This window comes from Ornithodoros turicata, chromosome 6 (genome assembly GCF_037126465.1).
Source record: "Ornithodoros turicata isolate Travis chromosome 6, ASM3712646v1, whole genome shotgun sequence".
NCBI lineage: Eukaryota > Metazoa > Arthropoda > Arachnida > Ixodida > Argasidae > Ornithodoros > Ornithodoros turicata.
Genome location: NC_088206.1, coordinates 46,097,149 through 46,118,598, shown reverse-complemented (window position 1 = coordinate 46,118,598; position 21,450 = coordinate 46,097,149). Strand labels below are relative to the sequence as shown.

At 43.9% G+C, this 21,450-nt stretch overlaps 1 protein-coding gene across 2 annotated transcripts; it reads right to left on the bottom strand.

Moving 5' to 3' along the window:
- Positions 1–413: 413 nt before the first annotated feature.
- LOC135396609 (protein phosphatase 1 regulatory subunit 21-like) lies at positions 414–21,397 on the bottom strand. Of its 2 annotated transcripts, none has more exons than XM_064627659.1 (21): positions 21,144–21,397; positions 21,018–21,086; positions 20,826–20,966; positions 20,668–20,757; positions 15,737–15,901; positions 15,206–15,264; positions 15,054–15,148; positions 12,696–12,892; positions 11,886–11,987; positions 9,105–9,193; positions 8,917–9,041; positions 8,741–8,833; positions 8,528–8,655; positions 8,300–8,470; positions 5,423–5,515; positions 5,320–5,358; positions 3,944–4,006; positions 3,743–3,889; positions 2,872–2,970; positions 2,306–2,434; positions 414–676 (listed from the first exon to the last, which is right to left on the bottom strand). In XM_064627659.1, the coding sequence occupies exons 1-21, from the start codon at positions 21,213–21,215 to the stop codon at positions 656–658; spliced, it is 2,187 nt and encodes a 728-aa protein (XP_064483729.1). In that variant the 5' UTR covers positions 21,216–21,397; the 3' UTR covers positions 414–655. The 2 variants fall into 2 exon arrangements, with proteins under 2 accessions (XP_064483729.1, XP_064483728.1); XM_064627658.1 differs by having other exon boundaries at positions 5,423–5,518; positions 21,144–21,395.
- Positions 21,398–21,450: the final 53 nt, after the last annotated feature.

Sequence of the window (21,450 nt, the reverse complement as noted above, 5' to 3'; positions counted from 1 at the left end):
GCATGGCATGCCCAGCACAAAATGCCCTGCTGAGACAATGTATGTATATAAGCATGCTCCTTTGCACAGTGTGGTGCACGTTTACTGACACGTGTGTGGTGTTTACCTAAAAAGCATACTGCCCAGGCAGGTAAGCAAAAACAGGAAGTTTGAAGCCACCAGAATCACCAGCATCACTTGATGTGCTTTGAATGTAGATGATGTGAACTTCCAACACATGCCTAATGAAAATTAACCGTTGTATGATGTACTTTATTGATGTGTTTTCACTAAATGGCACACTGCACCCTGTGCATCCTGGTGGCCGTATTGTGTATATGTACTTTGCTCAGAGGGAGTTTGATCATTATGAATCTCACTAACATTTAATCTGTAATGTACAGTGCTCAGCGCAGAACACGAGAAAGCAAGAGATCAATAAAGGCATTTATATATTTGCACAGTTGTGAAAGTGCACATGACTCGTTAAACAATTGCGCAGGTTTTAAACAGACAGAAAATTTTTATTTTACATGAAGCTGCAATCACACCTTGCTTTAGTGGTGGGTTCACGATGCACTATGCAGGAACTTTATTTTTGGACAGCCTAAACAAATGTATAAATATTCTGCACATGTTTCTTATACTGTAGCATTTACCGTGAACACTCTGCAAATCACTTCAACTTTTTCCCGACCTGAAAATGAGATAAACTGCTTTAGCATGGACATCATATGCACGCACAACTCTTTTTTGTGATGCTTTTGTATAGTACCATAGAACTCTCTAGAATATAGATCAGCCATATGCAGTCATTTAAAGGAGCAATGAGGTGACATTTAACATCTCTTGAAATCCTGCCTCATCTTCAAGCTGTCCACAAGGAGTCACTGTAGTGGATGATGATGACTGAGGCATCAGCTGGAAGCTCGCGCTCTTGCACATCTGACCAACTGTTCGACAGCAGCTGATCCAGCTGATCGTACCAGAGTAAAACGCTGCTCCCGCACGAACCCTCACGTATTATGTTTATTTCCTAGCTACAGCATCACAGCTGTTACAGTCACCATGCTAAATATTTTCACTCTGCGGTGCGTAATAGCTGTGCAATCGAATTCACACACACGCACAAAAACAGTCTGAGAAAGGAGCCACGATGCTCTCGTGACGCGGAAAAGGATTTGTGCCTTGTTTTTTCTTCGCAGCTCACACATGCTTGAGCTGTGTCGCCATACGTTACTGGTCACATGAGGGGAGTAGCATACATCACGATGTCCCATCGTTCTGTGATGCACTCGTTTCACGACGAGAAGGATTTTTTAAAGGTGTGCGGAACAGAGCCCTCGCGCTTGCTCTGTAAGTCACCTGCGCTCATTGTTCTTTTGCAGGAACTCATTTTATTAGTTGCAGAACACTCTGCACCGAAAAAAAATTGGGGAGTCACCTCAGTGCTCCTTTAAAATCCATCCATAACGCAAAAATGCACACAAACGAGGTCATGAGTGCAAGTCTTTGGCACTGGTCACAGATTTTTTTGTTGTGAATCTATGGTATCCGCTCACTTACTTTTTAATCATTTTGTTATTAAAACGCACAATACCTTTTTGTTGCTCTACCAAAACAGCTGTAATGGTTGTGCAATGCGTAACTGGGAAAATTCAATTTCTCGCAAATTAAATTTGACAAAAGTGCTTAGACGTAACGGCAAAATCTCCCGTGAGATGAATAGCGTTGACCCCGTATGTTCAGACAATTAGATTTTTAAATACAATTTTGCGACACGTTACGTGAAACATCCTGTATATACTATATAGATAAACTTCGACATAACGAAATTCACGGGGATCTTAATTTCTTTTGTTGTATCAAATATTTCATTGTACCAAAACTGATGAAATTTGAAAAGATTTATGCCACGAATCATGAAGAGGCAAGCAGACATTGTGTGGCGCAGGCCTGATCAGTTGCGATCACCGCGGGCGCCGATCATTTGCTTTGTCGGCAACGGATGGTTGAGGAGAGAGACAGAATACAAGCACCCCAAAAACGAGTACGTGCTTGTCCAGCAGCACGCGCTTGCACCTTTTCCTCTCTTTCGTTCTAGCGGGAATTCAAATGCATTGTTCCCTATGGCAGATTGACGGGTTTCGCTGTAAGAAGGTTTGACTTTAGTTTTTAAAAAAGTCTCCGAAGCTGAGACCTGCCTTGGAATATTCTTGCTCCAACTATATGAAATAAACACAAAGATGAAACCTGTGCATAAAAGTAAAGACACATATGATGCTCAAAAGAGCAATTGCATCGTCCGCAATCACACATAGCTCACCTTGTTGGAATGTCTAAGAGCATCTATCTCGTCTTTCTGCTGAGTGAGCTTCTCATTCATGCTGGCCAGGTGTTCGCTCATGCTGCTTAGTTGGTCTTCGTAGTTCCTCGTTGTCACTCCACTTTCCTCCTTTAGGGACAAACAAACAACAGTTGAGCTTCCCCCCTGAGCACACACAATGGCCGCTGTTCGGTGCATAGGTCCAAAATTCTAGCTACTTGTAAAGTGTAACCGACATATACGCTATGCAAGTATGTCAGCTGCCTGAGCAGTTTCCCTTTCTCCCCTATTGCCCGTGGAGCGAGCCACCCTCTCCCAAAAAAAGGGGCAACATTCCATTATTCCAAGGTTGAGGTGCATGTGGTTTCTTCTTTAGACCCATGCTGGTCTACAAGTACCCCTAATTACTGGCTTGTGAGTGGACGGACACTTTGTCACGTGCTTTCTCCAACCTCTCCCCTGAGCAGAGTAGCATGTTACTGACACAATTGAAAGTTATTACATAGTGGAGACAGACAGGAGATGAGCTAATGCAATCTCCTTAGAAATTATACCCTGCTCCTTACCTTCAGTTTCCGAAAGGCTGCTTTCAACTCCTGAAGCTCAGTCTGTAGTGCGTTGCGTGCTTGCTCTGTGCTGTGTAGCCTCTGCTCCAGCGCCTTGCACTGCAGATATAGATCATACTTTTTAGGGGAATCATGATACCGATACCATGTGAACCGGTGTGTTCGATGGCATTATACACAAATTTGCCGTGAACTCGAGATTTAAGTTCTACAACTGCAGGAGTCTAGTACTACGTACATGCATAAGAGGGTGAGCCGAACTAGATGCTCTACAAGTAGCACATTATTGATTTTCATTTATTTATTACTCTATTATTTATCTTGAGGTTGGATTGTCCATCAGACAACTGGTAAGGACAATAGCCGAGTACCTCTACTCTCTACGACAAGCGTCAGCCGTGATGTCTGGTGATTACGATGCCAGTCTCGATGCCAGTCTCGATGCCAACAATGAGATGTCGGGCACAGTTGACTGATACACTGAAGTTTCACTCATGGGAGCTCGAGCTCCCGATGTTCGGGGAATCCTTGGGGTCCACGGAACCCTGAACATTCCAGTGGTTGAGAACCACTGATGTAAGGGGTATAGCTGAAATTACCCCACTATGCACTTGTCACTTGTGATTCCTACATACAGCACTTCCCAGTCATGATTACAGTACGGTTGTTTTACAAACTTCCTGTCTGGCGGCAAATTGCAAAACTTTGTAAATATTTTTTTGCAGGCATTCGTACAACATTATGACTTCCAAACTTCTCAAGAGCTGCTGTCGTTCTTCAAAAGAGGTATATGTTGCATATCATCTAATACAGCATTAGAAAAACAGGTGTCACACAAACGCAAATGAACAATATGCTTAAAATGCAGCACCTCAGCATGGAAGTACACTGCACGGCTGTCTGCCTGCTGCCCTTGCTCGATCAAGTCTTTGATGCGTGACTTAAGATGGGCTGCAATGACAGCTCCTTCACTGCTGCCATTCTCCTGGTGGAGGCCATCGCCTGAGTGCAGGGCCTCCTGGAAAGGAATAGTGCACATTGACATCCATTTGTAAATAACTATGTTGCTTACTTTGGTCTCCCTTTGGAATTTGGCTTGGAGCAGCTGCCACTCAAGTTTCCAATGCACCTTCTCCTAAAAAACAAACACATGGTTTAGTCACCATTGACTGTTTTGCATGGCTATGGAGGGATCGCTGATGATGGATTGACATTTTATGGCACATGGTGTGGGGAAGGACACATCTCTCCCATTGGGTAAGTCAAAGACGTACCATCCAACAAGTGTTAATAGTATTCGTTGCATTGTACAAATGGGAAGGGGCCATCTGGGATGGTCTTATCTGCTCCCCACTTTTAAGGCAACTTGGGTGCTACTTCACTTCCCCGTGCAATGTGTGTCCCTCTTAACGAACAGCCACGGTGACGTGTATTGTTAGAGCCGTCGGGCTTGGGGTTAAACTTGGTAAAGCCTCTTTTTACCCACCAATTTGCATCGTCGTCAGTCTGGGTAAGACCCAAAAAGCCCCGAAAGCCAACTTGTCAAAGTGCGAATTCAGCCACTAATATGGACACAGGAGAACCCCTCTTGTGTTGAAGAGCTCGTTTTCCATTTCCACTCTTTCTTGCACAACTTTACCCTGTTTTACAGGTCCTGAAATACTTAAATACCGATCTTTGCCCCCCCTCCCCCAAAATAAAAAAAAAAAGGAAAAAGAAGAAGAAAAAAAAAAGAGAAACCCCACAAGGGTGCAAGTATATTGTAAGTCAACGTACAGTTGTAGAGACAGTCTCCTAATTGCTGTCTGTTACTCAGTCGGCACAAATACTGGGCCTGACGCATAAGTACTACGGGGAGAACTCCCGTCATGTTCATTACAATGAGCTCCAAAGCCGCAGAGAAACTTGTTACAGGCTAGGATATACAATTTAAAAGCTAGGATCGTGGGTCAATGTGCGAGCTGAAAAATAATGTCAAGGCATGCAAAGGTCATTGTAAGAGTACAAATTTTTTAGACAACCAACGTCAATAAAAACATTATGCACACTTACGAAGGGTATAAACGAGTTCTGACTGGCAAAAAGTACGAGTGAAGTGGTACAAAACTTCTACAAGTCTGAGATAAATGACATTGGCAATGATATTCCTGTAGTAGACAGGCGATGAGAATTGTACTACAAAGAGTAGTTCCCTGCAGCAATGTAGTTTCCCCAAGGGTCTCGCTCACCCATACACTATACAGAGATGATTTAATCTTGACAGCAGAGATGTAAGTATGGTGCAGCGTTTTTCTGTCCGCATCTCGTGGCCTATGTGATGGGACCTTTAGCAGAATTTGCGATTCCAAACAGCACACGTTGCAACTCTTAACATGTAAAAATAACGTAAGTTTAAATGTTTTAAATTAAGTTACACAGTTTAGCAAAACTGCAAGAGTGTCTCCTTACCTCTTCTAGTTTCCTAACTTTGGATCTGCAGTTTTCGAGCTAGAATATAAAAAAATATGCATGAGCACCAGGAAGGGCAGAGGCTGCTTCATTAACGGAATACCTGTTGAACAAGAGATTCCTGGCTGTTCACATTATTTTTCAAGATGCACGAATTCCTGACAGCTGTCTTGTATGGAATGGACTCTGGAGGCTCCTTCTGGAACAAATGCAGAAAAAGAACAAATAAAATACTATTTTCTTACTACAGTTGTTTAATAATATGTGAATGCTGATAAGGTACATGCCTAATACCGTATTTACTCACACATAGGACACACTTTTTTACCCAAAAACATAGCGCCATTGAAGGGGTGCGTTTAATATGCGGGGCGAAATGGACCTTTTTCACAACGCTTCTGCACATGCTCTGTGACCCTGATGGCGCCGAAGTAGGTTCCCTACATATTCAATAGATGGCGCCGGCTGTAGGGTGCCTCAATACTAGCTAGTTTCGGGGCACCCTAGCCGGCTGTGCTTTGGTGTGTGCCGAATGTGTTTCGCTGGACAGCCACTAGGATACGAGTGTCAAAAAGGTCAATTGGAACCCAACAGTTAAGGTATAATTAAAAGGATGGTTGCCTTCGGAAACCCATCTATGAAACCGATACCACCATGTTCCGCATCGGCCAGCAATCTACCCAGCTAATTTTTTCGTTCTTAAAGTTCTTAAAGTGCTAAGATAATAATTGAAAAAATTTAAAGATCAGCGGTGCTTCCACGGCCCCAGAAGCTCCGGCAACGTGACGTCACTTCCTAAGCGGAGGGTGAGAGCGCAGTGCTCAGAGGAGGAAAGGCGTCGTTCAGACATCCTGTAACTTTATGAGATGCCTGCAACATTCCTTTTCTCAAAGTTGCACACTGACTGGTTCTTAGGGAGTGATGTTCAGAGATGTTTTGAGAACACTGACGTTAGTACTGTTGTGTGCATCGACAGGCAATCCATCGGCCGCATCAGCTGCGTGAGCACACCTTAGGAACTTCAAGCGCCTCAACAGTGATAACCGACTGCTGTGGTGTCACTCATAACCTCAGTTGTCTTGTGACATAAACCCCCCAATTATAATATATATATATATAGTATTTTCTTTTCCCTTATACACTTGACTGGCCTTGCACTGGGCTTTCAGAGGTGTCTTAGGACACCCTGACGGGAGGCATCACGTGCCACGTGACCTTCTCACGCCATCCGCTCAAACGTTGCCTGCCTGCGTACTGCTGATGATGGCCCAACAAGGCCGAAACAGCTGTCCAGTACTGGCATGGCGACATTTGACTTACAAACATATGCTACACGTGCAGCCAAAGAGCTCTTGCTAATTTTATTTTCCCTTATATATAGTATATACAGGGTGCCCACGCTAAGTGTGAACAGATTTTTTAAAAATATATATAACACTTTTTCCAAGATGAAATCAATTGCAATATAGCGTATGCTAAAGGGCACTCCCTAGCAGGGCATTAGCAAAGTCCAAAGGCAATGTCTTAATTAACTTTCATTAATTAACTTTTTAATTATAAAAGCTACAAAGTTGTCCCAATGAGAACATCTGTTCGTTTCGGTCACCTGATATCGTAGCCGTTTTCAGAACAAAAATCCGTTCGATAGATCGCCCGCAAAAAATTCGTGAGGGAACGCCATTTTTTTCTTTATTTTGTTCATTGCGCTTCTTAGAAGACGCGTCTTCTAGAGAGAAAGAACACACCATCGCCTCTCGCGTCCTGGAAAAAGATTAAAAGGAAACAGAAAATGCAACCCAAGATAAGGCCAGTTCCGATAGAGTCACCCGATACATTTGTTTTTGTTTTGTTTCCGCAAGTTAAAGCTCATCTTCGACCCATGAGGCGGCACTGTGCTCCTTCCCCCTCTCCCGTTGGGTATGAAGGAAATACGCGTCTTCTAAGAAGCGCAATGAACAAAATAAAGAAAAAAATGGCGTTCCTTCACGAATTTCTTGCGGGCGATCTATCGAACGAATTTTTGTTCTGAAAACGGCTACGATATCAGGTGACTGAAAGGAACAGATGTTCTCCTTGGGACAACTTTGTAGCTTTTATAATTAAAAAGTTAATTAAGACACTGCCTTTGGACTTTGCCCTGCTAGGGAGTGCCCTTCAGCATATGCTATATTGCAATTGATTTCATCTTGGAAAAAGTGTTACATATATTTTTAAAAAATCTGTTCACACTTAGCGTGGACCCCCTGTATATAACAGTGATGAGAAGATGGGTGTACGGACTTATCAGGCATAAAGGTAGTACTTCATAGGAACAATACCTTGTAGGAGCTTTGCTGTGGCCAAATGTATACGTGGTGATGTCTTTTGTTTTATGTTGTTGTTTTTGCGATAAGGATATGTACCGGCAATAGATATTTAAAGATGCTACCCTTCATCAATAAAGCGGGTTATTGATCGAAGGGAGCCCATGTTTGTTCCCCACGCAACAAAGTTCTCAAAGTATTCAGCTTTGAATTTTGCTCACAGCTGAGCAAAACTCAGCTGCTTCTTTGCTTCAGTGCAAAAGAGAGAATCGACTGATCAAGGAAGTTCAAGTGAGCCCAAGGAAGAAGCAGCTGAATTTTGCTTTGAAGTTGCAAGATTGTTGCAAAACTCAGTTTATCATGTGAAAATGAAGATGATGGCAACAGTGACTTTCAAGTCTCAAATCAGTGCTGCATACTCAATCTAAAGAATGCACAGCTGTGTTCAAAGCGTGTTCTTGTTGAGCGACACGCATGACAAGTCAAATACTGATTGTGTTTTTACTCCATACATCAGGCAATGTGAGCTGCATTGTATGTACAAAGGGATTTTAGCAAAATAAAGCAATAAATAAATAAGTGTGTAACACAAAATAAATAAGGAGTTAATTGTATAGTAACCTGATCAGGGCTTTACTCTCACAACTAGCAACAGAGTGAAGCAAGACAGCACCTACAGTGAGGCAAAGGCTGATGTAAGCAGACCCCCTCTGCTTGAGTCTTGGTGCAACTGGACTCAAGTGGCAGGTGGGCAATGGTGCAAGGTCTGGCATCTTCCGAACTCCCCTCTGGTAGTAGGGGCTATCAGCCAGGAGTACTTTGGAATGTTGTTCGAGAGCCTTTGTTATCTGAAATTACCTTATGTTTCACAATCTCTGCTAGAGCCCCGGCTCATACAGACAGACCTTTCGTAGACACGTTACAACTGCCACCAGGCTATTGAGGATGCAATCATCTGTAGTCTTGGATTCGACAGACACAGTTGGCATATCATGCTCCACGACCAAGAGTGCACTCAATTGTCTCTTAGCACCTGCACATGCATGATTGTTTCTAGCATTCAGCTAGAACATCACTGCCGGTACAGATATGTTTCTCACAAATGTTATGATTCCTACCATCAAACTCAGTACAGATGGACCGCACAGCGCCAACAATTTTGTTAACAACTGTCGTATACCCTGCAGAATGGCTACCTCCTTCGTCGTCTCCTGTGTGAGAGAGGTTAGTATCGTAGCTGACCACCAAACAGTGTGCACTTTTTACAATATTGAGTAAGCCATACCACACTTACGAGGAACTGAAAGGAGCCGAAAGTAGCGATCAAGTTGGTTAAATTTTGCCACAATTTTTTGGGATGTGCACTTGAGCTGTGCTCGCCATTCTTGACTTTTTTCGCTGGTGCTGCACAGTCCTGCCCTAAGGGAGAACCAATGCCGTGAATGTAGATCAAGTAATTTTTTAATTTGTGGTATCACTCACGTTATTATGGTGTAAGGCAATAGCTTGTTGAGGTAGCAGACATATTTGGAAATAGAATCTGACATCTCTGCTACACACTGCCCACCATTCTGAAAAGAGAAACTTTGCATGAATCTCCCATTTGGGGGTCAGTGGGTATGTGCGCTTCACTGGTGGGCCACTGGTGGGCCACTGTACAGACCCTGTCATGTTTTTGGTGCAAGACAGTACGCTAAGTACAGTCGAGCCCGTTTATAATGACAGTGACGGGAACTAGAAATCCAACCATTATATCGAAGTACCATTATACAGCCAGCCCTCGTTACAGCGAGACATGATACTACAATGTCATTCGCGATATAATGAAATATGTAATTTACATTTCCCGTCAAGCTGCCATAAAGAACGTGTGTGAGCCCCTGCTAGAACGAAAGAGTCTTATGCTGCCATCTCGATACAATGAAAGAAAAGTCCCTCCGTCTGAAAAGTTACTCCATCCCTAATACGTGCCCAAAGGTAAAGAAACAAGAAACAAGCAAAAAATGCAAGCGCATGCTCCTTTTTTAGGATCTTGTATTCTGTATCTCTCCTCAACAACCCTTTGTCAGCAAGGCAAAAAGATCATCACCTGGAGGTCGTGTGTGGTCGTGTAAGCTGCATGTTAGCATGAAGACATTTTATCTAGCTGTAGATTGAAGCAGCTTTGTGTTACATTCCGCGAACACTTATCCAATGACAACATAACTGAAGCTACCATGTGAGGCTTTGCACCTCTTGAGATCCATGACCTCGTCTGTTGTTCGCCGTCACGGAGTCATAGTGACATAAGTTGTCATTGATCTCACTATCAGAACTGCATCGGCCATTAGAACTGGCCTTACGCACAGGTAGTTCATCAACACTTGTTTGAGTGGTGACGTGCGACTGTTTGCCAAATCACAGATCATTCTAGAAGGCACCAAACTTAACAACAAGATTTTGCCTCGGTATGCCAGCACAAAATCAGTCAAGCCTGCACAACTTGATTCTGAAGATGAACCTTTTCTCGCCAAAATGCTTCCGGGAGCCGCAGACTCGTTGTTGCACACAGCAACTCGGAAAATTGGTGAGAGAACGGTACTGAACAGGAGCAACCTTCGTTAGTTCTCGTGAGTGACTTCGAAACATGAGGAAAAGCACACTTGACCAGCAATCAAAAGGTTTTGGTTCCTGCCACTGTCTGGCATTTTTCGACGACTGCGATATTTAAATTTTTTAAGCCATCCAAGTCATGTGTTCTGCAAAACATACATCTAATCCTCGTTGCAGCACTTTCACTTCAATGCCTTTTGAGGCTATGGTTCTTGAAAGTGCCCTTTTCCTTCGTTCTAAGTTGTTAAAAAAAGGAACCTTGCCTCTCGATATTTTGCGTGTGTCACCGGCTGCAGCGGAAATTCTGATCACTACATGCGAGCGAGGGTCTTTTCATGACGATTGTTACATCAGTCTTGTTTACATATGTTTCACGAGCGAGCTGACGAGGACCAGTAGTTTGATAGTGTAATATTGAAGTTACCATCATATTAAAGATACAGTCGGGCCCGTTTATTACGATCTTCGATAGAACGATAACTCCGATATTGCGATCAAACTGCTGGTTCCCGTCAGCTCCCCCATTGAACTACATGTAAACAAAACATCGGTATAACGATCGCCGCAAAAGCGCTTGCTCGCATATAGCGATCGGAATTCTCCCGGCGGCCGGTAAAACGCGTGAAAATTAGAAAGCAAGATTGCACCACTTTCATTTTCAAGCAGCATTTTCAAGAGCCTTCGCCTCCGTTCGCGCTAAAGTGAGAACGCAGTGCGTTTATTCGCGCATGACTGCCGAGGATTAGATGCGTGCGTTGCAAGGCATGCGACTTCGAAAGGGCGGAAGGGGCTCGCGCAAAGTAGAGAACGTTGTTCCCTCTCCGCATCGTTCTCTCGTCTTCAAGCTTTTTTTCTTGTTTGGCTGCGTGCTTGTTACGACGGCGTCCGCGGTTCCGAGCCTCTTTTTGACGAGGAAAGACGCGTGGCTCGACCCGAAGTTGCATGCGCTCTACGGGTTTCGTACTGGTGCAAAACCGTGTTGTGAAGTACCGCGGCTTCGAAAACGTGTATTGGCAGACAGTCGCGTGTCCCCACCCAAACACGCGTCGACGGATCACCCGTGGCGGAGGCGCATTCTAATGGACTACGCAGTCCCGATCGTGAGAACGGTGATGACTACGACATTGAATGACGAGCAATGGACGACGTCGTCGATCTCAAAAGGTGCGGCGCCTCACACGATATCAGCGGTTATGTTATCAAAAGCTTTCGACACACAGCTGCGTCAATTTAGAGCTAGATAAAATGCTTCTGCGCTCAAAACAAATGCGCATGTTCAGCGGCGTTCTACTTGTGGCGATCTACTTCGTTTGCGTGAACCCGAGGGGCAATTTCTCGAAAGCTCGTTTTTAACGATACTCTGATATAACGATCACATTTCACGTTCCCGTCAATATCGTTATAAACGGGCTCGCCTGAGTCTCTGTTCTTTACGCATTCTTTACGCACATCGTGTTCATATATCTTCACTTAGATGGCCTGTTTTGTGGCTGTCATAATGTTATAAGTAAACCAACAGGCTCTGCATCTTTTTGCAAGTTTTATGTTGTTTTCTACTTACTGCGTGCACATTGAATTAAGACCACTTTTTGCCAGTAGTCCTTTGAAGTATGTTGCACTTATTCAGCAGGCTTTCTAAGCAAATACTAAGTTGGCCGTGATATTACGTACCAATAAATAGAGTCCTTCTTTAGTGGTGTGGTCAAAGTAATTCTGATATGCTTCTTCAATTGGTTGCAGGTATGAAACGTTGCTGTGCAGGTGACGTGCAAACTGTGGGTAAATGGAGGAAGCAAATATTAGGAGTGTGCAAATCCAATACAAACAGTGCTCCTTTTTTCTGAAGTAAAATGATTCAAGATGAATTGACATGTGCATTTCACACTTCTATGATTACGAATGCCTCTTAAATCATCCTTTGCATGCATAACCTTGCACTGCCCACGGTTTCTTGAAAATCCACTTTTTATATATGCTACGTTTGACATGAATGGCTATATTGCTACCATTCTTTAATTCAGATTACAGGGCTTGACTCATCTGCTATAACAATCCTGCCACTGTGATCAACATAACCTCTATTACAGTGCAAAAGTATTATAGTGCTCTTCATCGTGCATTTCTGTCTTGATTGCTGCTCTTTGCGACTAACCCTAGCAGGAAGAGACGATACATTCTGTCCCTCCCATGAATAGGACTTTCACCCATGTCCTTTTTGCCAATAACTTTAGTGCTTGGGCTACCACGTGAAAGCATCCACTGCAATGGCTTCTACTTTTTCTCCCCTAGAAACGCTCTAACCAGGGACATATGAGTCATCACACAACTCACATGTATGTAATAACTAATAAGAAATAATCAGCCAAGTGCTTCCTTCACAGTGGCACTATTATTTTGTACTTTATGTACAACAGCCTGCATGTACCATTGCTTTTGCCCTGCAGACCCACAACACTCTCTCATTTAAGAAGGGAGACTCACCACCAATAGAAGTCCCCCAAACTGTGTGGACGAAGCATGGAGGAGACGGACGCGTTGCTCCATATAGGTGTGCAGCGTGGATATGGCCTGGACTGTCTCAGGTACAGCTTCCGCAAGGGACATCAGTAGCTGACGCACTTGGCATGTGTGTTGCTCCGACACCACGGGCACATTCAGTGCATTGAGCTTCTTAACGGCTGTTTAAATGCGAGAAACACCAGGTGAATATGGGCAGGCCAAACATTCAAAGCATCCAAGTGTTCAACCTAACAATTTTGACGCTCAACATTACACACAGTCTCAACTGAAAGAACTGCTAAAAAGCAAGCAGGCTGGTGACCAGAATACGTGACAGCAAAACTCCCGAGACTAGAGAGCTAATAAAATAAAACGGACACACACACAAAATGTCTCAAACTCAACTGAACGACGGCTTTTGAGGGAGACCCTCGCAATCCGGTCATGCGGAAACTGAACAGAATAATGGCAGTTGAAGAAAAGGCACCAGCAGTGGCATTCGGAATCGACACACTCATTTTCGCTCAAAGATGCTACCAACTATGAAGCAAACTATGCTTGGCAACCCTCTCATCAACGTAGCAATGATCGTACCAGCAATCGGAGGGTGTGAGTTGGAATCTCACAGCTGGTGCATTTTCTTCAATGCCATTATTCAGCATGCAAGTGGGCGTTGTGATGTGTTCGTCCTTCTATGTTGAACTGCCTCACCTACTACTACGAGGGGCGTTCAAGTCAAACCGGGACTTTTCATTTTTCGCAAAAGTAAAATGAACTTGGAGTCGAGAAATCAGTTTTATTTTTCAACGCATTCTCCAGCTGCACTAATGCACTTGTCCCAGCGTTTCACGAGGGCTTGGATGCCAGCAGCGTAGAAATCCTTACCGGCGCGTAGCAGCCATGATTGGACTGCATTCTCGACCTCGTCGTCGCAGCCGAAGTGGCAGCCCCTGAGGAACGCCTTCAGTGGACCGAAGAGATGGAAATGGCTGGGGGCGAGGTCTGGACTGTAAGGAGGATGTGGCAGCAACTCCCAGCCAAGTTCCCGCAAGGTGCCTGTCGTGAGATGTGCAGTATGTGGGCGTGCATTGTCCTGTAGGAGGATGACCCCTTTGGTGATGAGGCCCGGCTTTCCGAAACTGGAGGTGTTCATGAATGATAGTGTTCAACGTTCCCACAGAAAGGTCCATCTTTCGAGCCAGTTCGAGACATGTTATCCGTCGGTTCTTGAGGATCGGGTGCTCCACAAGTTGGATGTTCTCAGGTACTCTGACACTGGGCTCTGAGCCGTCCCGGCCGGGATCATCCTGCACTGATGTACGGCCGTCTCGGAACCATTTGCACCACTCAAACGCTTTGCTGTGGCTAAGTGTATCGTGGCCATACCGAGCCTGAAGTCTTCTGTGAATTTCAGATGACTTTACGTCTTCATGCACGAGAAACTTCATGACAATTCGCTGTTCGATGTGCGCGCTCACCTCGTTGTCGGCCATTTTGTCCAGCACGTGTCTTCTGTTTTGCACAAACTTTGGACCACCATGTGGTGAACGCGGAGGCCTGTCGCGTGTGAAAATGACGAAAAAGAAGTAGCGCGAGCCATTTGTACACTCAGGAGACAGAAAGTCCCGGTTTGACTTGAACACCCCTCGCACGTTCTGTGTCAGTAAACCTTTGATGACCCTCGGCCCTCTAGGGAAGCTGTTGTCTCTCTTTTCTTGATCTTGTTGTGTCCATACATTTATTAATCTGGATAATAAATGTTCAGCTACGTTTGAGGGTTTCTACGTGCGTGTCTGTTTTTTGTTAACTCCCGAGTCCCAAGATTTTACTGCAAAGTATTCAGTCCCAATGTTTTTATGACCCTACTGCTCCGACTTCCCACCCTAGCCCAGGGGTTCTCAACTGGTCGAAAATTTCCCCTTGCAGGAAATTTGAGAATGTCATTGGGAAATGACACCATATAACATTCGCCTCCAATCGTCCTTTGTGTGCAATTTGCACCGTGTCATTTACAGGACATCTCCCTTCGCCAGGAACGCCTCGACGGTATGATGGCCCCTGGACACGCATGGTGCTCGGAAGGCTATCAATAGTAGTAAGGTCACTCGCTACAAACAATACTTTCAAGAAACTCAGAAGTAGCAATAAAACACCTCAATTTTTATGCATGTATTGCTTTAGAGTCAATATTCGGGGAGGAGGGGAGGAGTGGGGGTGCTATGATGAATGGCAAAAGGGGTGCATGGAGCAAAAAAGGTTGAGAACCACTGCCCTAGCCGCTATGTACCTTATCGCAGCTAAGCTCCTATGGAAGAGAAATTTGATAGCAGAACAACAGACCATTGTCTCGGAAGGATGTAGCTTGTGCCAAGGCCTGGGTGGCATCATTCAAGCGCTCTCCCAGAGAGGACTGTAGGAATTCAACCTCGTTCCGGCTGGAACAAGCACATTTTGTTTACAGCCTCCATAAATATTGATATCCAGCACCTTACCAGGCCTCCTCATTAATAAGTGCACTTTTGAGGTCCTTCTCACAATTCCGCAACTTCAGCTATGAATGTAGGATACGTACAAAGTGAGCGCAGTGTTTAAATGACAGCATTTAACTGTAGAAACCATGTACTCACACGAGCGACATCCTCACGGAATATTCCAGTGGAAGAAAAAGCGAAAACACTGCTCACAGAGCCGAAGTTCCTTCCCGTGTTATGTTGAGCATTCACACGGTGCGGAATATCGGGAATGGCGTACTGCGCATTTAGCAGACGACACCGTCAGCGTGTTTTCCTGTCGTCTGCTACGTTGTGGCTGTGTAGCACAATATTCCCCACAGTTAGCAGTGTACATGAAGACACAACGCTGAGCGCTCACGCTCACGTGACAGGAGGAAGCTATGACACTTTTCGCATCTTCCCGTTCTGGGGGAATGTCGCGTGTGTGAATACATGGAAACTGCAGTCAAAAGAAGAAACTAGTAATGCAGGGGAACCTAGGATTTGTAGTGGTCTGGCTTCCCTCCTTACCTCTAGCCTTGCTCGATCCTGTGTTAGCCGGTCGACATCGGCTTCCTGTTTGCGAATTATTTCGTTCAGAGCACTCTCCCGCAAAGCCACTGCCCTCTGTGCCTCCTCCAACTGACATTCGAGGTTCTCCACGACTCGCTTATGCTCCACTTCAGCAGATGATACCTGTTAAATGTTACACGACTGTAAAATTTGGCATGTTTACAGTGGGCCTACTCTTTCGGACCAGTAGACAGAGCTGATGCATAGCGATGGTTACATTCATTCCTTAGCACCTTGGCTTTAGTAATATCTATAGAGTGTTCCCACCAGATGTGACAAGCAGTGTTCCATTCCTCAGCCATCATCTACATTCACATTTTTTGAATTGCAGATTTGAGAGAGATGCCACTGTAGTGTTCCCTAGATTCAACAGCAGTCTCCATTGTAGATCATTCTAATGTTGGTATGAAGAGCAATACATCAGGTTCTTGCTACATTTAAAAATGTTGACAAAGTACTACTTGAAGCAGAGTTAACTTTAATGCTGCTTCGATAAGCGATAAGGGAGGGGAGACACCCTGGCTGTGCTTAGTAAAAATAAAGGAGGAGGGTGTTTCGAAATTCCCACACCAGTTAGAGGAGTATCCGTTTAGTGCACCGGAAAGTGGGTAACTGAGCCACTGTTATCAATGCAGTGCTTGTTTCTGTCTTTGATGATTGTCCCTGATAGTAGATATTGTGGAGAAACGATGCTGTCCCGATGGCGTGCACCTGGAAATAAATTTGAGCACCCAAACCATTCATCCGTAGCGCTCTATTGTTCGGGTGAATAAACTGAATGAGGATAACTCAATTTGATGGCAATAATTACGAGTGGTGCTACCGAAACGGTCTTGACGAGCACTGAAACAAGAAAACTACTGCACGGTGTCATATCACATGTGATGCTTGTCTGTTGGTTCTTATGTCTATGAAAACGAACAGAAAGAGAAAAAAAAATCTTGCGTATCCCGCCTGGACCACACAACACAAAGGCGCGCTAGGACGTTATCTACGTAAATATCATACACCCTTGTCTTATCCATACAGCAGACCTATATCAGCATGACAGGTGAGGGGTGACAGGTACCACTAGTCCTGTTGCCAACGGTTATTGAGACAGAGGAGGAAACACAAGAGACTCAGCTGGTCAATGAGCTCAGCCGGTAGAATCTTTCAGCCTGGCCTTCCCGCAAAATGGCACACGATCACTGAAGTGCGTCAGTGCCTGAACTAGTCAGCTACCACATCCCTGTTCCGGAGCGAGACCCTGAGTTCAGAGGTCCTCAGCATTCACTAAACCAAGAATAGTGTAACTTGCACCAACTCTTCTGCTGTGTTCCCGTTGCCACTGAACTGTCGCAAGTGGCTACGTTTACATAACGTTGTTGCACACTGCAATGGGCACCCCTCTAACTGGAATGCAGAAACACTCTCCCCATTTATTTCTGCTAAGCGCTGTCTCCCCTCCCGCTCTGCTGGTCGAAGCAGCATTAAAATTAACGCTGCTTTGAGTAGTACGACGGTTTTACTCTTGTTTCACTGACTCTGTGTCTACAAAGAATGAATGCTGGAAAAAGCAATTTGTTGTCAGTCGTAGAGGCTTGGTTACATGTTGCTACTTATTAAAATTTCTTGAGGACATATAATTCATACTTCTCTGGCTGAAGGTTATTGCATTGTCCTGTCTTACAAAATTACTTGGCTTTGACCTACCAGCATACAGATACTCAAGAAAATGAAAGTTACGCACGTTCCTCAAACATGTCAATGCATATGCAGGGAAGAAAAAAAAGAATAAACAACGAGAATTGGCCGAGGCAGACCACAATTAGGAATGACACAGACATGTACGCCTCAGATGCTCAGAAATTAACGAATTCACACAACTCATTGAAAAGAGGCGCTGACGCAAGTACATAGCATGTTTATTTCCCACTGCAAAGGTGGAGGAGGCATGAGGCGAAAAAAAAACTCGAAGGAGCTTGACTAGGTCTCCATCCCCTTACAAGGTAAATAAATAAAATAAACGAAAATAGTGACTGGTAATAAACGAAATACAGGAGAACATCAAAACTAAAACTTGCAGTTACAATGAAGTACGTATTAACGAAAAGCAGTGAGACATACAATTACCGTACAGCATACAAATGCAACATACAAGTGCTAATGCTCTGACACAGAAATCAAGCAGTCATAATACACATACTGCATGCATATAAAACTTAGTAAATGGAATTAAAGCTACCAAATCAGCTACTACTGTTCATTCGAGAAACAAATCTTTTAACTTAGACAACCTGATGTTATTTATATCAATGTCACATTGTGCGAGGTCATTTAACAATTTCGGGAGCTGACTGGAGAGACGTTGAAATGCATAATTTGTTCTACTGTGTGGTACTAAGCACGGACTTATTGTCCTAAGTGGAAAGAACACCTACGAGGGAGTCGAACACAGGACCACCAGTTCTTTTGCTTCCAACATAAAAAATGAAGGTGGCAGTAATTACTATATAAAGTGCTGGATTTCAGGACGTAGTATTTTGAAAAAGCTGACTAGTGTTGCTTCTGCAGGGTAGGTTTACTGCGAAATGCTCTCTTTTGGAGCACCTCTATCTTTTGACGATTTGTGCGGGATGTTGTGCCCCACACTAATATGCCATAGCAAAGAAGAAGATAAAATAAACTGTGATATAGCATAAATTCAGTTCCTATTGGCAGAATGAATCGACACTTTCTAAGTATTCCCGATACTTTTGACAATTTAATAATTAGATATTCAACGTAGTCATTCCATGACATGTCGGAGGAGAACATGATACCTAGACATAGGCGCCGACTGTGTGTGTGTGTGTGGGGGGGGGGGGGGGGGGGTTGCCCCCCCCCGGAACTTGAACTAGGGGGGGCGCCGCCTCCCCCGGGAAGTCCCGCTAAGAGACTGACACCAACCTTTGGGGCTCGGCGCGGCCGGGTCAAAAGAGCGAAGAGGCACCAACCCCAAAAATGCACCTTGCAATTTGTAAAATATGTATCCGCCCACCATACTCATCATCACAGTAGAAGGTGAGGCGAAGAAACACAGAGGATGACACAACACATAGACTGAATTTCGCCCAAAGCAATCAGATCAATGAAACGAAGCAATTGAAAAGGTACCAGCAACTGCGAGGTGTAACGGTAGGATCTTTGGAACGCATATCCGTTGGGAGCGGGTTCAACTCCCGCTGCTCCATTTCATTGACCATATTCATTATATTGCGCGCATTTCGGGTCAAACACCAAGGATTCAATGCATTTTGTTCCTTTTGCACTTAGTTTTCAAAGGCGTAATGCCTTCAGTTGTGCACATGTTCACTGTTTACGTTCTCTCTGTTTTTCTTTTTGTTTTGTTTTTTCTGTTCTTCCTTCCTCTCATTTCTATACCAGTTCTGCATACATCATAGGATCCCGCAAGAGTGTGTGATTCTTCAGCTTTAGTTTTGTGTTCCTCATTTTTCTTTTCCTTTTCTTTCCTTCTTTTTGTTTTCTTTCGCTTTCTTCTTTTCTTTGCCTTTTTCTTCCCCCTTTCACTTTTTTGTTGGAATAACAAGCCGACATCCCTCTGGCTTTCTTTTCCTTTCTTTTTTTTCTTAATAAACATATCCCCCCCAGAGTACTTACTTCGCGGTGCGCCCCTGCCCCCCCTGAGAAAATGAAAACTCTCCGCCTCTATACCTAGAAACTTAACACTTTTCGCATAGCCGATTCTTAAGCGCCCAAAGAAAAGTGGATTAGATATGATGACATATTTATTTTTTGGCCTAAAGATTATTGCCTTAGTTTTTTCTACATTTAAAAGCAAGGAATTCCTCAATAGTCATAATCTTATCCTTTTGAGTACGTTACCTTTTTCAATTAATTCATGTTCTAACTGATTACGGAGGAGAATGGTTGTATTGTCAGCATAGATATCGAAATATGTTTCCTGGTTCAGAAGAACTATATTGTTAATGAACACATTAAAAAGAAGAGGACCAAGTATGCTTCCTTGTGGAACACCAGCTGACAGTGATAAGGTGGAGGATTTACAAGACTTCAAAGAAACGAACTGCTGCCTATTCGAAAGATAAGATCTAACCAGTTGCAATGTGTGCCACAAATTCCATAGGAGTCAAGTTTTGATAACAAAATATAATGACTGATACGATCAAAAGCCTTACTTAGATCAAGAAAAATACCTGGTGTAAGTAGCTTCTATTCAAAATTATTTAAGATGTACTTCTTTTGGTGTAAGAGTGCTACTGCTGTCTAACGCCCTTTATGAAAGCCATATTGTCACGCCGTTATTAAATTATGTTTCTCCACAAAGTTATCTAGGCAAACGTAAATAAGCTTTTCCAGATTTTTCGAAAATACAGATTAAATAGAAATTGGGTGGTAGTTTCTCATTTCGTTTTTAGCCCCTCCTTCATGGAGCACTGACTTTTGCAATATGCGTTAAATTTGGGAACATTCGTGAAGACAAGTTGAGGCTTTGTTTGTATCTGTCCCTTCTATGTTGTTCCAGCCTCAGAACATCAGTTTCTCTCTTGTTCACAAGGAAATGAACCTGGGTCTTCTGATTCAGAGAAAGAATGTTCTATTTTTGGCCATGCTCATATCAGTGGTTCTCACTCTGTTATCCTTATCGCCTTGCAGGTTGTTGTGGTAAGTGTACATCAAAATGTGCTGAATGTTTTCTGATTCTGTGATCAGCACTGAAGTAATACAGAACTCGAGCACAATGCTGTGTTGATACGTATAATAATTTTTTGATTATTGGTATTATATCTCTTGTTTATGAACAAGGTTAGCTTTGTGCTTCTAACATACATTACGTTATGGTGTCAGTATTCAGGCAGATAACCCAGAGCATTCATTTAACTTGCCTGAAGGTGAAGCTTTTCATTTTCTTGGATGCGGTTTTGCAGCTCACAGTCGATGACGCCCTGATTCAACGGTGATGTGCCATGCTTCTTCTGCGAATGGCCAACGTAATGCTGTTAAGCTGTGCCACTGAGCAGTGCACGCAGGATACTACACAAACCTTATTTTTGCTCGCCCGATCTCTCTCTAGTTCCTCTTGTAGAAAGCTCACACGCTTGGTCAGTTGATGGTTGCAAAAATTTAGGCTCTCAACTTCCTGCTCAATTTTGCGGATGGTTTGTTCCCTTTCTTTCAGCGCATCCTGTAGTCAAACAATCAGTGCGAGACCCACAAGACATTTAAGCAAATTTACCTTCAGATCGGCATTTCTCGCTTGCTCATCCGACACAGCCTTTTTGAGAACCTGTGCTTGAGCTCGGATCTATGTAGAAAACAACCGTACTTTAAAATATACTTTACTCTTTCAGGCAGTATGTACCTTGGAGTACTCCAGCGCAAGCTTTTGGTACTTCGCAGAGAGCCCCCCGTCAGATGGTGGTTGACCTTCCATTACGTTTCCCAAATACGCTACAGACGCCGCATTAGCGACAATTCATTCCGTCGACGACACCCACCACCCAGGTGATAACGCTGTACGGATGAGACGGCTTCACTGACAGCCCGACGACTGACGACGAGGGACCATAGAAATCGGACCATCGTACGGAAACTCCGAAAGAGGGCTGGGCGTATTGTGCTTCATTGTAGCACATGCGCATTATTTCTACGCTTATCTAATGACTTTG